Genomic DNA, 19,021 nt, shown 5'->3' on the forward strand with positions numbered 1-19,021 from the left:
TTTTTTTTGTTTTCCATCTCTGTTTTCTTTTCTTTTTTCTGTTGTCCTCTTAAACTTTTTTTTTCCCTAACCTCAACCCATGAGTTTTGCCGTCTTTTCTTTACCAGTTCTCCTTCCTGTCCCACTGGAGGGTGGGGGGAGTGAATGAGAGACTGTGTATCTTGGTCCTGAGCAGGGCTAAACTATGACACTTAGCCTTTTCATATAGGCCAGAAATTATGTAAAGCAGTTCTCACTGACATGTTGAAGAATTACTGAGCACTCACTATTTTACAAAAACTGTGTCTTATTTCAGATTCCTGTATTTTGGGAAAAATAATCAGAATTGCTGGAATTACCAAGGAGGAGAGTGCTCCTCCTGACTGACTATAGGAAAATATAATTTTTTATTATGATAAAGAAGTACTTATATAGTTTTTCTAATTAATTTTTATAATTGAATATTGAAAGTATAATTAATGTAATTATTTTAGATTATTTTGTATAATTATTACTAATTTATGTAGTTTTCTATAAAAAACATTTCCTGAACTTCTGAAAAACACTAGCAGCTGGAAGGCAGCTGGTCCCTGCTACAATTTGTCTCTTAAGATACTGTCCCACTGTATAAAAACTTTGAGGATGCTCTTTTTAGCGATGCATGGATAGACATGCATAATCATCTAGAACACTGAGTTTGTTAAATTTTACTCTTTTCTTCTTAATATAAATTTATGCTCATATACATAACATTATTATCACAGTTTTGCATAAGTATTCAGCACATGGTAAAATATTTTCATTCCTCCTAGATCTGAGCACAGGTGGGCATAAGTAAAATGATCATTAAACTTAAAATTTCTCTGGTACATTCATGTCTGGGTCATAGTTCCACCATTGCTTGTTTAATGCCTTTCAATGCTATCCAGTTCCCTGGGCATTTCTTTTCCACTTTGTATCCTGCCAGCTCTTTTTCTGTAGATACAGCAAGGTATGCTATTGCTCCAGTCAGCCATCTGCAGTTACTGCTTAGATATTGGTGTCAGGGGTTGATGAAAAAAATAGTTTATAGCTGTCTGTTGCTCCATCAGTAAAGATTACTCTTTGGAAACCCTGGTAAAATGAACCCATTTTACCAGCTTTACTATTCTTGTTTTCTACTTTGCAAGTTTAAATCTAGCAGAGATATGTAGAAAATACAGTAACTGTAGTACAGACTCAAAGCTGAGCACTAGTTTCAGGTAATTATAATGTGTATTTCTGTCTTCAATCTAAGAAAATAAAAGTACACGCATCCCAGCAAAATTCCAGTTAAGTTGTTAGCAAAATTCCAACTAAGGTAGCAATCCAAAGGAGAAGAAAAGGGGAAAAAAGAACTTGTTAGCAGCAGATGTTTGCACATTACAACTCTGGGCGGTAAACACCTAAGCAGACTTTTTTTAAAAGCTTGAAAAAAATTGTGTATTGCCACCAGGGAAAAGAAAATGTTTTTTTATAATGATATATGCCTCTTACCAAAATGAACAAGAGTCATAATTCATGTATCTGATCCCTTTCATTAACAGAAGGATTTCATGAGTGTAGAACTCAGTGCTGGGCGTATAAAAGTCAGCTACGATCTGGGTTCAGGTACAGCTTCTGTTACCAGCAACCAAAATCATAATGATGGCAAATGGAAATCTTTCACCCTGTCAAGAATTCAAAAACAAGGTGAGTTCCTGTTCCACATTCACAGTTACCTATGCAGTACAGCTAACCATCTAATCATGCGGAAGATGATGTGCAAAACGGTTGGAATTATAAAGTCCTAGTGATTTAGCAACTTCTTTTGCTTAGGTTACAGGTGTGTTGAGTTGTGTGTGAGTGATTGCACTGTCAAACAGGCTTTTTATGAACAGGTAGCTTAATTTTCAGGCATAGTTCTGCTTTACAGTTGCATAAATTACATTCTGAAATGTTTCTGAGTGGGGAAAAAAGACGCTTTTTCATCAGTTCCCTAACGTTCAAAATCATAAAGCAAACCTATGTGATTTTTGTTAGGACAACAATAGCTTTCACGCTGTACAGTCCCTATCGTGCTCAGCATATCCCAAAGCGCTTAGAAGAGCAATGGCTTCATTCCCCTGAACACACTCTTCCTCCTCTGCCCTCTGCAGTGCCAGCTCTCTCCCTGACCTTCGCGTCTCAAACACAGACCCACTCTCTTCGTCGTTTGGCTGAAGTAAACCTGGGAGCTGGGACACTGGCGAAAATAACTCAGAGCTCTCACTTGTAGATTTGCTGCACCTTTAGAGGAGGAATGCCTTGTTGCGAGACAGTAATCTTAGTTCATTCTTAACTCAGGAGGTATTAAGATAAAATACAACTTCACATAATTGTAATTTATTCATTCAATTCAAACATATCATATGTTTATAAAGAAGATAGAAGAATAGAAATGAAAGGAAGATTAGTCTATTTACAGTAAGGTACAGCAGGAAAGTCTACCCCCCATTCGATTCTCTTTCGGTCCTGAAAACAGTCGTTTGGTTTCAAGTTTTGCACATTCCTTATCTCTTTTAAGGCATTTGTTTAGTCATCTGCTGCTACAAGAGACTCACCCGTGGCAAGAGCTTCTATAAAAGAACACTCTTCCTCCTGTCCTCCCATCACTCCTTCCTCTCCATGGATTATACATTGCCTCTTCTAGCCAGTCCTCCCCTTGAAACCTCCTAAGAGGCTGATGGTTCTTTCATCTCCAAACTCAATCTATTTCATCTTTAACCAGAAATCAGGCTGGACACTTTTTAAATTAAAATAAAGGTTCACTTCATTCCTAAGATATGTAGATGGAGAGGGGTGGGGTGAGATGTAGGTTATAAGCAATCTCTTGGATATAACTGTCTGAAGAAAAAAAAAAGAAAAGAAGTAAAGAAGGAGAGAAGAAGGAAATAACTCTTTCTTTGCATCCCTATGGCAGAATATTCCCTTCTTCCTCGGGGGCTGCTCGGCACTTTTCATGTCTCTCTCATTGGACCTAGTATTCTGTATTAATCCATACATTAAAAATATACATGGGACAAGCATTTAAATAGGATGGTTTTATACAGAGCATCACTGACTCCAAATTGAGATCAGACATGACAGCAACTGACTGCTTTGGGTTGAAAATGGTTTAGAGTGACTGATCGCTAATCTCTAAGGCACATAATGACAATGCTTAACAAATTTTTTACACTAAAAAATCATACTCAAGTGGCAACCTTTGGACTGAAATCACAAATTAGATGTAAAATGGTCCCTTCTGTCTTGAATTTGTCCTGAAGCGTTAGCTCCAAATTGCATTGACACAAAGAAAATACCAAATTGAAGCAGATTTAGAGAATGTATAAAAATAAAGCATACAGAATTGCTATAGCTTTTCAGGTTGTTATGGAAACAGAGGAAAGTGCGAGTCCCTTCCCCTGCCCATAATTGACAATTTGGAAATCCAGTGTCGATTGCACAATACAACCTTCCTTGACTCTCCCCTCACCTGCTAACCCTCCAAATACTTCTCTGTTGGTTTCTTACATTAAGACATCATTGTTCCTGTCTAATATTTTCAAACTAATCTCAAATCTCTTCCAGCCAACATATCAATTGTTGACATAGACACCAATGAGGAGGAGACCATAGCAACAACTTCTACAGGCAGCCACTTTGGGCTCAACTTAAAAGGGCATGAGAAAATATATTTTGGGGGATTACCAACCCTGAGAAATCTAAGGTAACGTGGCTCAAACAAATTTCTTTACCTTTGGTAAATGCAGTGTTATCCTTTTCTCTGTATCTGTTTCTCAAGTTTACTTGCAGTAAGTGAATGGTGAGTTCCCACCATACCCTATATTGCCACAGCAGACCTGCACTTTATTTGCATATGCTGTATATTTCAATGCAGCTCACATTACACAAATACAATGGAAATAGCAGTAATGGTGCAGTCCATCTTTCTGATGCTGTACAAGAACCATGATGTAGCTTACTTTTTAAGTATTTTTTTTAATTAGATGAATTGAATTTGTGACTTCAAACTTACAGAAATGGCTCCATACCTCCACAAAATTAAGCACAATTATTTACCTTCTGCATGAGTAGAAAAATTGAGCTACAGTTTACTCCTCATGAGATTACTGTTAAATGAGTGTACATGTTTTTGTATAATCAGGGTCAGGATACTTTCAGTACATATAAAAATTGTGGTTAGATATCATTTAAAATTATTTGTAGACATAAGTTTCCTGGATTCCTTAGATTAAATTACTCCTGTATTCTGGAATTGAAGTATATGATACAATACTCTTGATAAATTTAATGTAAGTGGAATGAAATATGGCAACCTTTTCTCTTCAGAAGCCTGATACTGAATTTCTTGTGCAAATAAAATTCCCAATATTTATTTTTAAAATACTGCATAATGGTTTTGATAAACTTTAACTTAAGTTTTAATAAACTAAAGAAATGGGATAACAAATACTTGAATTTAGTGATTGTATTATGTGGTTTTAAATAGACCAAAAAAGCTTACTTAAGATTTAAATGAATATTCAGCAGTTTTGGAATGACAAGAACAAGAGAATTCTGCGCTGCAGTGAACAGATGAGCAATGCAGAAACAAGCCCATTAATCTATGTCAGCTTTAGCTATGTGGCATAATGACAGCCTCGAAGGGGTCTTGTGCACAAGGAACTGTTGTGATTAGTCCTCAGGCTGTTCTGCAACTGAAAGAATGGATGTATTTGTTACTTTATTGAATTAATAACTGACCTCTGATGTCAAATCACCCAGCAATAAAAAGATCTGAGATCTATTTTACTCATGAAATATAACACTGTATTATGTAATTGTGAAGTCACACCAGTGCATAACAAAATGTCTAGAGCAATTATCTTCCAGCAAGTCCTTTGTGGTTGCTTTACAAAATCGGTGTACCGCAGCTACTTGGACCTGTAGTAACCATTTTGCCTACAGCTATGATTCATCAGTCACTGGGGCAGGATGAATGTTATGGTAAATTAGAATCAAAAATAGTGAAAGGGGGATTAGGGCAGAGCTGAGCTACTGCAAACAATAGATGCTGAGGTACCCGTGACTTTGGAATTACCAGGTCATGTCAGTTCTGCCAAATTCTTTTACATGGTTTGCTTTTACTCATGACCAAGATAGCAACGAATTATAAAAGCTCTCTGATATCTTACATTTTAACGTAGCTGTTAATTATTACAGCCTGATTGTGTATATAGAATCTCACCCTCCATTATGTATTGTTTGTAAATTATGTGTATCTGCTTCAGTGTGAAATATTTTGAACCTTGCTAATAAGTATCATTTGCTACAATTAATTTTTTTTTCTTTCTCCCTCACCCTAGTATGAAAGCAAGGTAAAAATAATCAGATTACTTGCATGATTTGCATGTGTCCAGTAAGTGCGGCTTGAAAGCACAGGCGGCAAGGCAGAAGCAGCGTGTGGGCAGTATTTTTACCAGCTGTTACACTAAGGCTGTTAATTCAGCGAGTTATTCCTGCTGCAACAAGCAAAGCTGCTCCCATGTGCTTAACACTGTCATCTTACATGCTGTGCGCACACCTACACGAACAGCTTTTATTTTCTTCACACAGCTGCTTACTTTACAGCTGTGTTTGTTTGTGATGCTGGAATGCCTCGAAAGCGGAGCTAGGGCAAGCTGTATTGCCGAGGTTGGTTCTGGCCTCCAGGCTGTAAGAGCAACGTGGCATCCCGGGTCAGGCAAGGAGCTCTGTGCTCCACGGCAGTGAAGCAGTTGCTGAGGAGGGTATGGAAGCACTCCCCTGATCCTGAGAAAGATTATTTCCTCCCAAGCTCCAGAAATCTTTGCTTGTGTTCCCTTGAAACTGATGCCCTAGTTTGGGGAGGGGGGGGAGGGGGAAAAAAAAACAAACAAAAAAAAACCACCAAAAAACCAAACCAAACCAACAAAAACAAAACAAACAAACAAACAAAAAAAAACCACCAAAGAATTTCTGCAAGATCTGAATAAACTTGAACCTTGTTTTGTATGCTTTGGAAAGGGAACAAGGGAAAAAGGAAGTCTTAAGAAAACATCAAGCAACTGTTTAGTGTTTGCAAGGACGTAGAGTTCATGCAGGTTGGGAATCGTAAGATAACAGCAACTGCTTGTAACAGGACAGCATGAGGGCAGTTTAACTGGACAGGGCAGGAACATGAATGGTTTCTGGATGGCAAAGACAGGAGGCTATGGACACTGCTGACAATGGCACAACAAAACTGTTCTGCTGCTGGGAAGATGAGTCTGTAACGGAACTGAGGAAGAGCTAGGAAATAAAAAATCAAAAATTAAAGATGACCATAACTACATGACTGTAAATAAAGCAGAATATGGATTATTTAAGTAAACCACATGCTTACTTTAACTTACATAGAGGATGCTAATTTCCAGAGAATACACCACGCTTGCTAGGATGGCTATAATGCAAAGAATGGCTTTCTGTACCAAAACATGCAGCTGAATAGAATCTGTGCAAACTGGTTTGATTTTGTAATTAATATTCTTTAAAATATTTTCTTTCCTTCCAGGGAGTTGAAGTGTTTGGGAACTTTTCTCCCCAGAGTTTTAACTCCTTATTTATTTTCCAAATTCATTTTTCTTTCTTGGAGCTGTTCATGTTATTCAGCTATTCTAGTAAACACTCATGGGTTATATTATGAGTGAATTAACTAGTCCTTTTTTCTTTTTGGATTTACTCTCCATAGTATGAATGGCAACTTTTTTTCTGAAAGGTGTAAGGCTTTTCTTCTTGCAAGCCTGGTTCAGATGTTGCCAGCAGTTATGGTCTCCCTTTGGTGTTCCCAGGCCTGGGATATCATACTTTTGCATTCAGGCATGATAGCTTTTGTGTTACTTTCATGGGTTTTCTCATTTCTTCTGTCAACCAGCTCATGAGCCAAACCATGGAACCTTGCAATTCTATTACAATATTTTCCCGTCTTGGATGCATAATTAGGTTCTGTAAGAAACCCAAATGTTTTGTTTTCTGTAACTGCCTGAGAAAGTCAAATGTATTGATGTGTCATAAGAAAATATGCAGCAGTTTTCATAGGAAAGATACCGCTAATATGAAATACATAGAAAACAAATGTCAGTCCACCTGAATGTAAACAATACCTAAAGCATAAAAAAAAAAAGAACATTTTTTTCAGTCTTTGGCAAAGATTTTATCCAAAATGTTTCTATGTAGCTAAAGTTCCTATTTCGTTAAGATCTAGCATGCAAAAAGATGAATGAAACGTCTGTCTTCCAGTTAAGATCTCTCCTTATTGTTATGATTTCCTAGCTTGCATCTTTCTGCTTTGCCTAAGGAGCAACTGCTTATTTATTTCATAGCTCACTGCATCTAAACACCAAAGGTGACAATACTCCTGTAAAAAAGAAAAAAACACCAAACACCACCTTTGAGTGATGCAAGCAGAGTGCAATATGTGCTGATAGGCGGTAGAAGGCAAGATATATTCATTTGAGTGTATGTATGTATTTAGAAAAAAAAAAAATCAAGCATTTGTGCATCTGAAAGTGCATGTCTGTGTGTGTCTGGCTGACTGTGTTCTCTCTAAACTCTATTTTTGAAAACGCATTGTACTTCTAAATTTTTTTTAGGCCTGAAGTGAACTTAAAGAAATACACCGGTTGCCTGAAAGAGATTGAAATTTCAAGGACACCATATAATATATTGAGTAGTCCTGACTTTGTTGGTCTAACCAAAGGATGCACACTAGAGGTTAGTCTGACTTCTATTAATTTTGGTCTTAATGGGTATAAATGTTTTCTGGTTTCTGATTTTATAGCACAACATATTAATTTTTTAAGGCATATTCAGACACACATAGGGATCTAACCTGAAAATCAGAACAGTTGTTATATTTAAGAGAAAGAAAGATTAATGAGTGTGAGCAACACGTAGACCAGTTTTCCAGATCCTAACTTCTTGGGCAGGATTTTCTGAAATACTTAGCAATGGTCTAGCTTTGTTTTGACTTACTAAAATGGGAATTACTTACATTAATGAAGATAGAATTAGGCACAGATAATATTGCAAAAACCTTTAAAAAAATTATGCACATAAATCCAAAGTTTTAAATTATTTTTTAAAAAATTGTTAAAATCAGTCACTACAGAAAACCTGAGACACTTTGAAAAATCACAGTATATTGGGGGGTAACTGAAACAAAATCACCTTTAGGATAGGAGCTGTAGAACACTTACTGTTACGAGCTAGCACTCAGCTGGAAAGCGCATATCTTACTGATCACTAAGAATGTGCAAAATTGCTGTCATTATTTTAACTTTAAATATACCTCAAGTCTATTTATTTTAAATTGTTGCTGCTTCTAGTTAAAGGCTTTCAATGCATACAGAATTCAAGGAATCCGGTTCTAAGTTTGGGAGATAATATAGTAATTTTCCACAGAAACAAAGAGTCTTCATAGATAAAAAAGTGTTTCCAGTGACATTTGTCTCAATAAATAGTTTGTGTTTCCTCCCTGGAAATGTATGCTAGTTAAGATAGCTTTGCAAGCAAATGTATGATCTAGAGTTCTATATCAGATGCCACTACAGTAAATCCAAATAAGTTGTTGTTAACTTGATACTCTCCCAACATTTTTCTACAAAACATGAAAAATTTCCTTTGAACAGTGATTGGAACTTGGCCAGGCCAAAATAAAGATGAGGACTCTCTTTTGCTGTGTTTATCACTTGTACTTGCCTTCATCAGAACAAAAAGCACGCAACAATAGGATTCTCAGACAGGGTATTAGACTAAATGAATCTGTTATGAGATGGCCATTTTTAAGTTTTCAAGTTTGTCATAAAGCTAAACTGTAAGCAACTAGATAGCTCAGATGCTTTTAAATCTTAGAAATTTTATTTCAGCAAAAATTTTCTAAAGAAGTTCGTATTTGTTTTCTTTTATTGTAGATTCTTTCCTGAATAGGAAAGAAAGATAGTTTTATTAATTTTCTTTTGTTGCTATGAATCTTAGAAAATACTGAGTTTTTCACTTGAGGTTTCAGAATATGAAATCTAATTGGATTAACCATTTTATTGGGGAATTAAATAAAATACTCTAGTTGTACAAAACGAGATATGTGGGATAATTAAAAAGTGAAGTAAAAGCAAAAGATAAAGACTGGGTATACACTCAATTATTTAAATACCCTCAAATTTCAGAGAAAGGTGAACATCATCAGCAATTATTTTATCTGCCATAATCTATTATTGCTAGACCTGAAAATAATTCTACTGTACTGAAAAAATAGTGTGTTAGTTTAGAAAAAGTCACTGTTTCTATAGACTGGTCTTCCGCAGCTGGACGAATGCATGAATTGGCAGTAATTACAGAAAATCTTCAGGAGTATGCACTGATATATTATTTAATGACAGATTCTACTCTTTAAATTGTGTTAATGACTACCAATGTCCAAAGAGTTGGGCCATGTGCAATGAGTGCTTCATTTATGAGCCCGAGTCATCAAGAAAGCAGTGGTGCTTAGTGCAGCAATAATGATGAAGCAGTAATAACTGATTAATGAAAAGTATTTTCTGGGCATGTCTGACAAATAATAGAATCTAGTTTATGTTCATATTGGCTGTTGTTATCTATTGTATTGATTTAAAAGCAAAATCCCACTGTATTAACTCAATGGAGAACATTTATATAAAAAAAAACCCACCTCTGAGCAGTTATTTTTAATCCAAGAGGCTATACTGAAATAAGACTGGAACTTTGCCTTCCTGCAAGACACGATTCCAGAAATACTTTAACGATGCCAGATGTAAACAGGTAAATTAGTGCTTGCACAACAATTTGAGAAGTAAATTGCTTAGTGTTTATTATTACTTTCCATCTCTTCACACCAGTTATATTTACATAGTTAATTATTTTAGTTAAGAAATCTTTCTGCATGTTCATACTCTTGCTTTTAATCCTACTAATGAACTTCCCTGTCCTCTTCTTCCTACAGAACATTTATACAGTCAGTTTCCCCAAGCCAGGCTTTGTGGAACTGCAGGCTGTCTCCTTTGATGTGGGCACAGAAATCAACCTCTCTTTCAGCACCAGAAATGAGTCTGGGATCATCTTGTTTGGCACAAGTGGCACAGTTGTCCCCCCCAGGAGAAAGCGTGGGTACACCGGAAGGAAAGCTGCCCCTCTGAGCAGAAAGCGCAGACAGACGGGACAGGTACAAGGAACCTAGCAAAAGATAAAGAAAACCTACAATTTTACTGAACTGCTGCCACTTGGTTTGTTTCAAGACACTGTCGTATGTTTATACTTAAGTTAAAATTCAGTGGTTGGGAATAAATGATTTCTAATTATTTATCTGATGGAGAATCTGAGAGAGGCTCAGATATTTTTTTTTTTTGCATTGGAATAACTGTTTCTCTTTAAATTTACAGTAAAGCATCCACTACTTGTTACTAAACAACAGATTTGTTTTTCTATCATGTAGATGCTTCCATATTGTTTTTTTTAATCAAACCTAAATATTAGAGAATACTGTTGTTCACTCATTCTGAGGACTACTTATGCACTATTAATGCTTGAAAACATCTCTCATCCTGTTCATACAGACATAAGTGAAGATCATTCTGTTTCCCCTGAGACAAAAAAAAAACAACAAAAAAAAAGCTGCTAAAAGCGGTGCAAGATGTGCCCCTTGTTTGGAGTCACTGCTGTGGGATATGAGTGCTCCAACCTCTCCTTCTCTCCCATAAAATAAAAATCTGCAGTATAAATCCTTTCTGAAGAGGAGGATAGAGTCATTGTGTTCAGAGAAAATACCTGCAGAGTCCAAGTGACTAACTGGTAAAAGTGTGGTCGCTGTCAGAAATTATTCAAATCTTGATTAATGAAAAACTTCACAGATAGATGTACTACAACAGACATGAACAGGATATTTTGATGCTTTCTTTGTTCAGGACTTCTAGGAAATTATATTTCATTATTCTTCTTCCTGTCTGTTTTGGAAGAGAACTCTCACTGACCTGGAAGAACACGCTCCAGGGACAGTGCGTTATAATGGCTCACCTGCATGACATTAACTTCAGGGTAGAGGCTCCTTTGTCATTACCCAGCTCTTCAGGTCATAGAAGTGAGGATGACACTCATTGCTATAGTAACTGGAGGTTAGAACCTGAAATCCGCTACAACATTATATTGGTTGCTAGAGTAACTACTAGCGTGATTTGCCAGCCCTCCAAACACAAAACTCTCACTGAGATCAGTGCTATTCAGGGCTTGATGGGTTTAAGACCAGGCCTTCTAACAGCAAAAATCAGAGGAATTGTAGGTTAGAAGTCTCCATCCTTCCCTGTAAATAGATCAGCAGAGAGTTAAATCTTTTGATGAGGCTTTCCAGCATGACCTCATTTTACCCATTCCTCATTACAAAAGTACAATCGAGTCTGAATGTACCAGCAGCAGCAGAATGGAAACTACAGTATCTTGTCTATGGTGAGCAAATTAAAAACCAGTGTAAGAAAATAAGCAGTAAAACTAAGTGAAAGCATTTCTTTCCAAATGTGAATTACCTTCTCATATTAACATATGCATTGCAGGCCTACTATGCAGTGTTCCTGAACAGAGGTCGACTAGAAGTTCATATCTCCACTGGGGCACGAGATCCCCACAGAATCACCATCAAACCAGAAGCTGGCGAGTTTCACGATGGCAGAGCACACTCCATCCGGATAGAACGAGCTAGAGGGTAACAAATACCTGGAAGTGCTGCAGACCACACAGAACAGCTAATTCAACAAAGTGAATGTACCAATATGTTCAGCAATCCGTGTAAATGCTTCTGCTGAGGCAAAGAATTTAGTGTAATTCCACCCTTATCCAAAAGTTTTTAGGAGTTAGTTTCTAATAGTGCTTATTATTCTGCAGAGCTAGGTTTACATGCTTTCCTAGGCTATCAGCCTCTCTCTCCAGAGACCTGCATTTGTCTGAATTGGCATCTTTAACCTTCTGGTTCTTGGCAAAAATATTTTATTCATCAAATCTGTGGATGAGAAATACTGCTGCAGTGCAGTAAATCACCTTTTCAAGACATGTAGAAAAAGTCAGTTTTCAAAGTATGTAAACAACAACAGTACAGCAGCCTGTAGCCTTTTTGAGATGCCCTGTGCTGGTGTATGTACATGGGGTTACTGTGGTGCCCAGCTAAATATGGTAAAACAATGACGAGACACAGTCCCAGATAAACCACAGTCATTCTTGTTGCTGGAAACCATTGCAGACCTTCTCAGACTATGTTGTTTTAAAGTTTCGCTTAAATTCCTTTGCCCTTTCTCAGACTTTTAAAAAAATGCTAATTACCTTTCACCATTCAGAAAGTAATTAGAAACAGCATTCCTGTAGTGTGTAGGCCTCAAACAGTCAGTATTATTCATGGCCTCGAATAGCCCTTGTTCGACCTAAGGTTTGTTGTGGACTTTTGGACATACAAATGTGTACATACTCTACAGACAGTCAGTGGATTGTGCACAATGCACAATGTTGTTCTGTTGTTCTGTTCACTAGGCTTCACCCTCTTACCCCCACAACACTGCAGCCTTCTTGAGCGACAGTTCCTGTCTGTCTAGTCCCAAGGTGCCCTTCTGTCCTCTCTATAATTTGCTTTGCTTTGTATTATCCTTTGTCAGTATAATTTTCTGACTGAATCTCTATTGCATCGTTAACAAAAATACTGTAAATAATGTTTTCAGACAACATCTCTCCCCAGCTTCAATGACTACTTTAAGGTAAAACTAAATTCTTTGAGAGAAAAAGTTATTTTGGAAATGGATGACTGCATTTTGTGAAACATTTTGTGTCACTGTGACACAACACAAATATGCAGATGATAATAAGAAGCTCTAAACAACAAAGAAAATTATTTTATGCAGTGCTATAGCAAGGGCAGTAGCTTGACCTGTGAGTACATCAAGACACAATTGCTGTACAATGCCATCCAGCGATGATGCTTGTTCAGATGAAACCTCTGTGTGTTCAAAGTAGCTCTGTTACAAAACAATTGTCTGAACTCTCCAGTTTCTGTAACCTGAAATGGATGTTAAAAGATATAAATTAAGATTAACTCCTCCTCTGCTGATCAACTCAAGCTTTATTTGATTAAATATGAGGAACACCCTTTGAAAACTCTTCAGAGAGATAATTGTCCGTATAATTATGAAGTATTTGCTTTCTCTTCCAAGGTAATTATAGTATACTGTTGAAGACTAGTGCACATCATTATATGGTTCTGCTTGGAGCCATAATGTTTACTATGGTAATGGCTAAAGATGAGATTAAATATTGCATGCTGATGAAAATATTGACAATCAGTAGCGATGGCTAACATGTAGCAGCACAAAGGATAACTTGAGTCTTGACAGTCTGATTTTCATACGCTTCCTTTGAAGGCAGCGAAGAGAAGTGTCCTCTCTGGGACACTTCACAGAACCTAAATTAGTCTGTTGCTCTGAACTGCCCCCAGAGAAATCTCCCTCCTTCTCCTTCCATTCCTGAAGGGTCTGGGGGAAATCCTAGAGATTGTCCCAGATGATAAGTCTTTTAATACCTGCTTTCTCCAACCCTTTGAAAAATTAATCACTCTCTTGTGGTACAGCTTTTTAGACCAAATGAATCCATCCAGAACTATGAGGAAACTGGACAATTTGCAACAATTATCTAATTCAGGTGCTTTAGTCACTATCCAGTTCTGTCCAGGACTTGTGTAAATAATAAAGCCAAGTATTTTACGTATGAAAACTGGCCTCTTTTCAATAAATATTTTCAATATTCAGTTGCTAACATTTGTAATTGTTGTTAAGGAAGAATGTTGGAGTTCAGTATAATTTTGCAGTTGAGAAAAGTTAAATTATTTGCCAGAAACTGATTAATTCTGATATATCATAAGGATGTACAGTAATTCTCAATAATCAAGCTACTTACTCACAGATGTATTTGTTTGGAAGCTGGAGATTCTCTATGTTTGATCAATGGTAAATTGTCACGAAGACAGCAGTCAGATTTCTGAGTCTTGCTGCTATACCTTGTTGTATACATTACCCATCAAAATAACCCACTGTCTCTTGATCCCACAGCCCTTACGTTAATGCTGCTTTCTTAGTATACACAGCTTAGGGCTTGGCAAACGAGTTTTTCTCTTTCTGTCCCCTTTACCATGTTTCCTTGCAAATGTGGTACAAATCCACAACATTTGCATCTTAGTAGCTTTGACAGGCAAGAGCGTTCAGCTTTTCTCTCACATTTGCTTTTACCAGAACAATGCCCTTCACCATATTTACCGCTTTCCTCTTTGCTCTTTTTTCCATTCCTTGACTTGGCTTGGTCAGCCAGTGGTGCTGTGCTCCAGAGGCTCCTACCTTCCTCTGTTCAACCTTAACAGTGTCTTCCATGGGACTGCTTTGTCTTTATCTTGTAGCATGTGCATTACCCTTGAGAATGAATTATAGCACTTGTAATGGTACATGGTGAACAATCAGCAATTTTCCTACTCGGCCATCTCCCCCAGAAAAAAAAGCTACTCGATCTTTTTAAAAGCATACAGTATGTATCTACAGTTGATTCTGCAATCAGAGCAGTCTGTAGCAGTGTTTGTCCCCCAGCAAGAAAATAATAACTTGTACAAGCCAGGAAGCAGGGAGCCCAAACAAAAAGTGACCCCATGCTGTTCCCATCCTGCTGAGCACTAGATGATTGTGTCTGCCATCACAGTACAGCGGGCTGGGCCCTTACCACATCAGTGGTGCCACACTACAAACCACTTCTTCCTGTTCAACCAGTGACCGATATTATCGCCTCTCCGCAGCACAACTTTGTCAAGCTCTGCCAGCAAACTACCAAGGAAGCATAGCAGCAGCTGAAAACCTTCTAGTGGTTAATATGCATTTATTGTGAGCAGCTAATTACATAATTTGGGTTGCTCAGTGTTATAGCTGGTGTAGGAGTAAATGGGGCCTGCAAAGTGGTGATTTCAATACAAGCAATATCCAGAGTAAAATGTGTATTTCTTCGCTCTCAAATCTTTTTCACAGGATTTTCACTGTTCAAGTAGATGAAGACAAAGGCCAGACTCAGAGATTGCCAACAGACCAGCCCATCTCTGTTAGGAAACTCTTTGTGGGGGGTGCTTCTTCTCAGTTTCAGACTGGACCTCTCAGAAACATACCACCATTCGAGGGCTGTATATGGAATCTTGTCATTAATACTACGTAAGTCTCACTGATGCCAACAAATGTCCAGTTAATGAGATCTGGTTAACCACCTTGGCTGCCAAAAGAAACATAGTTGTTGCAAGGAATTATGCTAACAGCAAATCCTAGAATATGATCTGTTTTCTTAATATGCACTTCCTATTTTGTCTACAGTATGCACTCCGTAGGCTATGCAATTAATGAACTGTTTTACAGACAAGCCACCACCTGTCTATTTATCCATAAAATCAGAGAAATTCAATAGTAACACTGCAGTAAGACTTGCTTCAGTGATAGGTATTTATGGTGTACTATAACATTTTATTTTAAGTAAGGTTGATCTCGAGAGTATATGAATTCTGAGAACCACCATGGGAATTAATTTGGTGTGTGGAAAGTGCATACGGCAGTAATATAGAAGGAACATTTAAGTAAAAAGAAAGGGAACGGTGAATAAAGTAAAACCTCTGTAGAAAGTTCCCATCTAAATCTTTCTTTCACATAACTGAAGTTAGGATCTCAGCACCCCACACTGTATCAACGTGCATCAGAGAGAACTTTTCTGCAATGTGATTCAGCCTACCTAGGCTGGTAAAGCTTGCCAAAGAGGGTGCATGTCTCTCTGCGTTGACTGTAGGAACAAAAGCCAGTGGTGACTATCACCTCTAACTTAAGTGTCGCACTTCTGTACCTAAAACAGATGGGATGAATCCTGGCTCTTGTGTCCTGTGAAGTGGAATTACACTGCAGCATCTTTTATTCTTTATAAATGGGTAGTAAAAAGCCAGAAAAACTAATAACAAACATCAATGTCTTTGTGTATTCTCAGCCCCATGGACTTTGCTCAACCTGTGTCCTTTGAAAATGCAGATATTGGCCAATGTCCCTCTCTAGAACCAGAGGTTAGGCCACCTGAGGATGAAGATAAACCAATCCATGCAACAGTCCTGATCCAACCTGAACCAGACACTAATGGGGAGAGAGAAAGACCAAGGACTCCTCCTACTTCCCTTCCTCCTCCAACACCATCTCTAGCTTCAGCACTTGTAAGTGTAGATCACTTCACTCAGGTAAAGTTTGAAAAGTTTATTTTTCCAGGAAAAATTAGAGGCTAGCCATCAGGAATAATGAAGCAATTTGCCACAAAAATAGTAATTCAGCATGATATTGTAAAGGGAACACACCTTGTAGCAGGTCAGTAAAACCTGTGGATAATGGAAAACTGACTGATGTAATTTGCTTGGATTATCACAACAGCAATTTAAAGAATGATATAGCAATAGAATTCCCTCTGGCTTGCATGCTTAGCCCTAAACCCTTGCACTTCAGGATGTAAACCAAGCAATATCTGATTGTCGTTAGAAGGGAAATTTTCCTATTGGCAATCCATGTCATTATGATATTTCTTGTGCTATTCTCTGAAGCACGTGGTAACAGCCATGTCAGTGACGGTATGAAGAAACAGTTAAACCAGAGAGGTCTGTTTGATATGGCAATTCCTCCACTGCATTTTTATAACTGAAGTCAGGAGACTTATAAACTTAAGAACTGAAACCTCAGTCAATGCTAAATTAAGCTCAACTGTTGTTGCCAGAAATCTTAAATAGCTAGATAGTGGCAAGTAGTCTTATACGACAAATTTTAAGAAAAATAATTTGTCACAAATGTATCAATTTTACAAGTTCACTGTCCAGAAAGGATATGTGTAGATATTAAATTGAATAATGTATCTACTGGAAGATTTTCTTTGGGTGAAATCCTTTGCATTTTGTTATACCTGCATACAACCCACAGGTTTATGCAGGATATGGTTCAGTATCAGTGAGGTTTCCAGTGTGAAAAAACTGCACGTTTCCCAGCTAGGAGCCTATTTACACTACCATAATTTAGACTACTATAATAAGACAGTTTTGAGACATTAACAACTGGAATATTTAACTTCCCTTTATATATATCAAATACAAAGTAGTCAGTAATTTTGACAGTTTCTCCCAGGTTGGCTTCATAAGATCTTTTAACCATTTTGGGAGGCACTCCCATGCTGGGTCATGTTTAATCTTCATTCCCATTTCACACCTCTTCATTGACACAACATTATAAAAAAATGAGTTAGTTTGTATTGGATTTTTTTTTGCATAACCCAGAGATTAAGATTACCAATTAATTTCATGAAAAACACAACAAAAACAAAAAAAAAGAGTTGTGATTTTTAGTTAGTCAGTTGGCTGCAAGTCTGTCAGACAGAGACAAAGGAACCTGAATTTATTGCTGCAGTTACTCCCTGTTACCTGACTCATTTTCAGAATTCATATCTGGTTTTCCTTGGACATACGTAGGAATTCTAACAATGTTTCCCTACAAAAAAAAAAAAAACCGACAAGAATTAGGCCAAACCCCTTTACTCGTTAAGGTTAATGTTATATTTGAGATTCATGGCCACCTTCATTGGCCAGGTGCACATGGCACAGCTTTATCTAGAAGGACTTGTCAGGCACTGCTGAAATCTCCACAGCACATGCAGCTATCTGTGTACCTCCAAATGGGAGCCTGCGGTTCAAGATATGCAAGCTCGATCTTAGTTATTACCCTGCCCCAAGCCCCAGAGTTATATGCATTGGCCTTTTAATGCTCTAGGGCAGTATTTTATATTCATTACCACAAGGTGGAGTAGTTGTAACACGAGGGTTCCGATGCATCTTTCTGTTTGGAGCTGAAAGTAAGCAAATTTGTCGTATAGTGAGGCTACCATAGAAAGATAAGGCCACAACAAGGTAAAAAGGGTTATCAAGTTTAATGCTAACTGTTGTGAAAGAGCAGGGCCATGTTATTCCTTGATGAAGAATTATAAACAAAATTTAAAAAAAAACACAGAAGCACATGAGAGCGCAAGCGCACGCTTTCTAAGACTCTAAGCACTAACTTTTAAATAGCAAAATTGAGAGGAATAGATCTACTCGTTAATACCAGAAACTAGTCCCATTGTAACTAGGTGAGTTTTGTATATCACATACCTAGAGCCATGATAACTTGAAACAGGAGTTCAGAATAAAAATTTAAGTAAAACACCATTACTCCACTTTCTTTCTTGGAAAAAAAATGAAACCATTTTACTATTCCGAAGACTTGAAAGTATTTTAAATAAGGCAAGCTTTTGGATAGTTTTTACATTTATCTAAGTGAGTTCTCCAAAGTATTTTTCTGGGGAATAAAATAAGTAGCTACAGTCTAATAATGAGATAACACTCATATGGCAGTTAATTATACAGAAGCTCAGTGTAGAAGGACTGTATATGGAAAATATACAGCAGAAAAAAAAATTATTTCCACATAGGAGGCTTAAATAAGATATCTGTTCTACTTACGGTTTTTTAGGATCTTTTTTATCTCTGTTATCCATCTGCATGCAAAGGGGGAGGGGAGGGAGAGTTTAATCCCAAATGAAACAACCTATCTTCTACTAATGGCAAGACAAGATCTAGAAGTAGGACAGTTGGGAAATAACACTGGTCACCAGTCTTCTGCTGCTGCTTACTGCGGATGCCAAAATGTTTCTCAACATTGGGTAACTGCTGCTCCTGGCTCATGTTATTCACTGCTTCTCAGGATTCGCTTGCCACTGAAACGAAGAGCGCCAGCATTACTTCTGCATTTGACTCCATGACGGTATCTTCCACCATTTCTCCATGCATTACTTCATTGTTTTATTAACACTGTTCGATGAGCTGTGGGGACTGTTTCAGTGGTGCTCCCCTTTCCCCATAATTACT

At 37.5% G+C, this 19,021-nt stretch overlaps 1 protein-coding gene across 4 annotated transcripts in view; it reads left to right on the forward strand.

Annotated features, from left to right (window-relative positions):
- LAMA2 (laminin subunit alpha 2) overlaps nucleotides 1-19,021 on the forward strand; it is a 364,351-nt gene that overhangs the window by 330,931 nt on the left and 14,399 nt on the right. For 3 of the 4 annotated variants that reach the window (XM_086743476.1, XM_086743478.1, XM_086743479.1), the window contains exons 50-57: nucleotides 1,545-1,689; nucleotides 3,589-3,727; nucleotides 7,650-7,770; nucleotides 10,016-10,234; nucleotides 11,613-11,761; nucleotides 15,096-15,272; nucleotides 16,084-16,300; nucleotides 18,858-18,917. In XM_086743476.1, the coding sequence (XP_086599602.1) occupies nucleotides 1,545-1,689; nucleotides 3,589-3,727; nucleotides 7,650-7,770; nucleotides 10,016-10,234; nucleotides 11,613-11,761; nucleotides 15,096-15,272; nucleotides 16,084-16,300; nucleotides 18,858-18,917 (1,227 nt within the window). The remainder of the gene's footprint in view (nucleotides 1-1,544; nucleotides 1,690-3,588; nucleotides 3,728-7,649; nucleotides 7,771-10,015; nucleotides 10,235-11,612; nucleotides 11,762-15,095; nucleotides 15,273-16,083; nucleotides 16,301-18,857; nucleotides 18,918-19,021) is intronic. The other variant, XM_086743477.1, reaches the window with a different exon arrangement.

This window comes from Chlamydotis macqueenii, chromosome 3 (genome assembly GCF_036417535.1).
Source record: "Chlamydotis macqueenii isolate bChlMac1 chromosome 3, bChlMac1.mat, whole genome shotgun sequence".
In the NCBI taxonomy this organism is placed as follows: Eukaryota; Metazoa; Chordata; class Aves; order Otidiformes; family Otididae; genus Chlamydotis; species Chlamydotis macqueenii.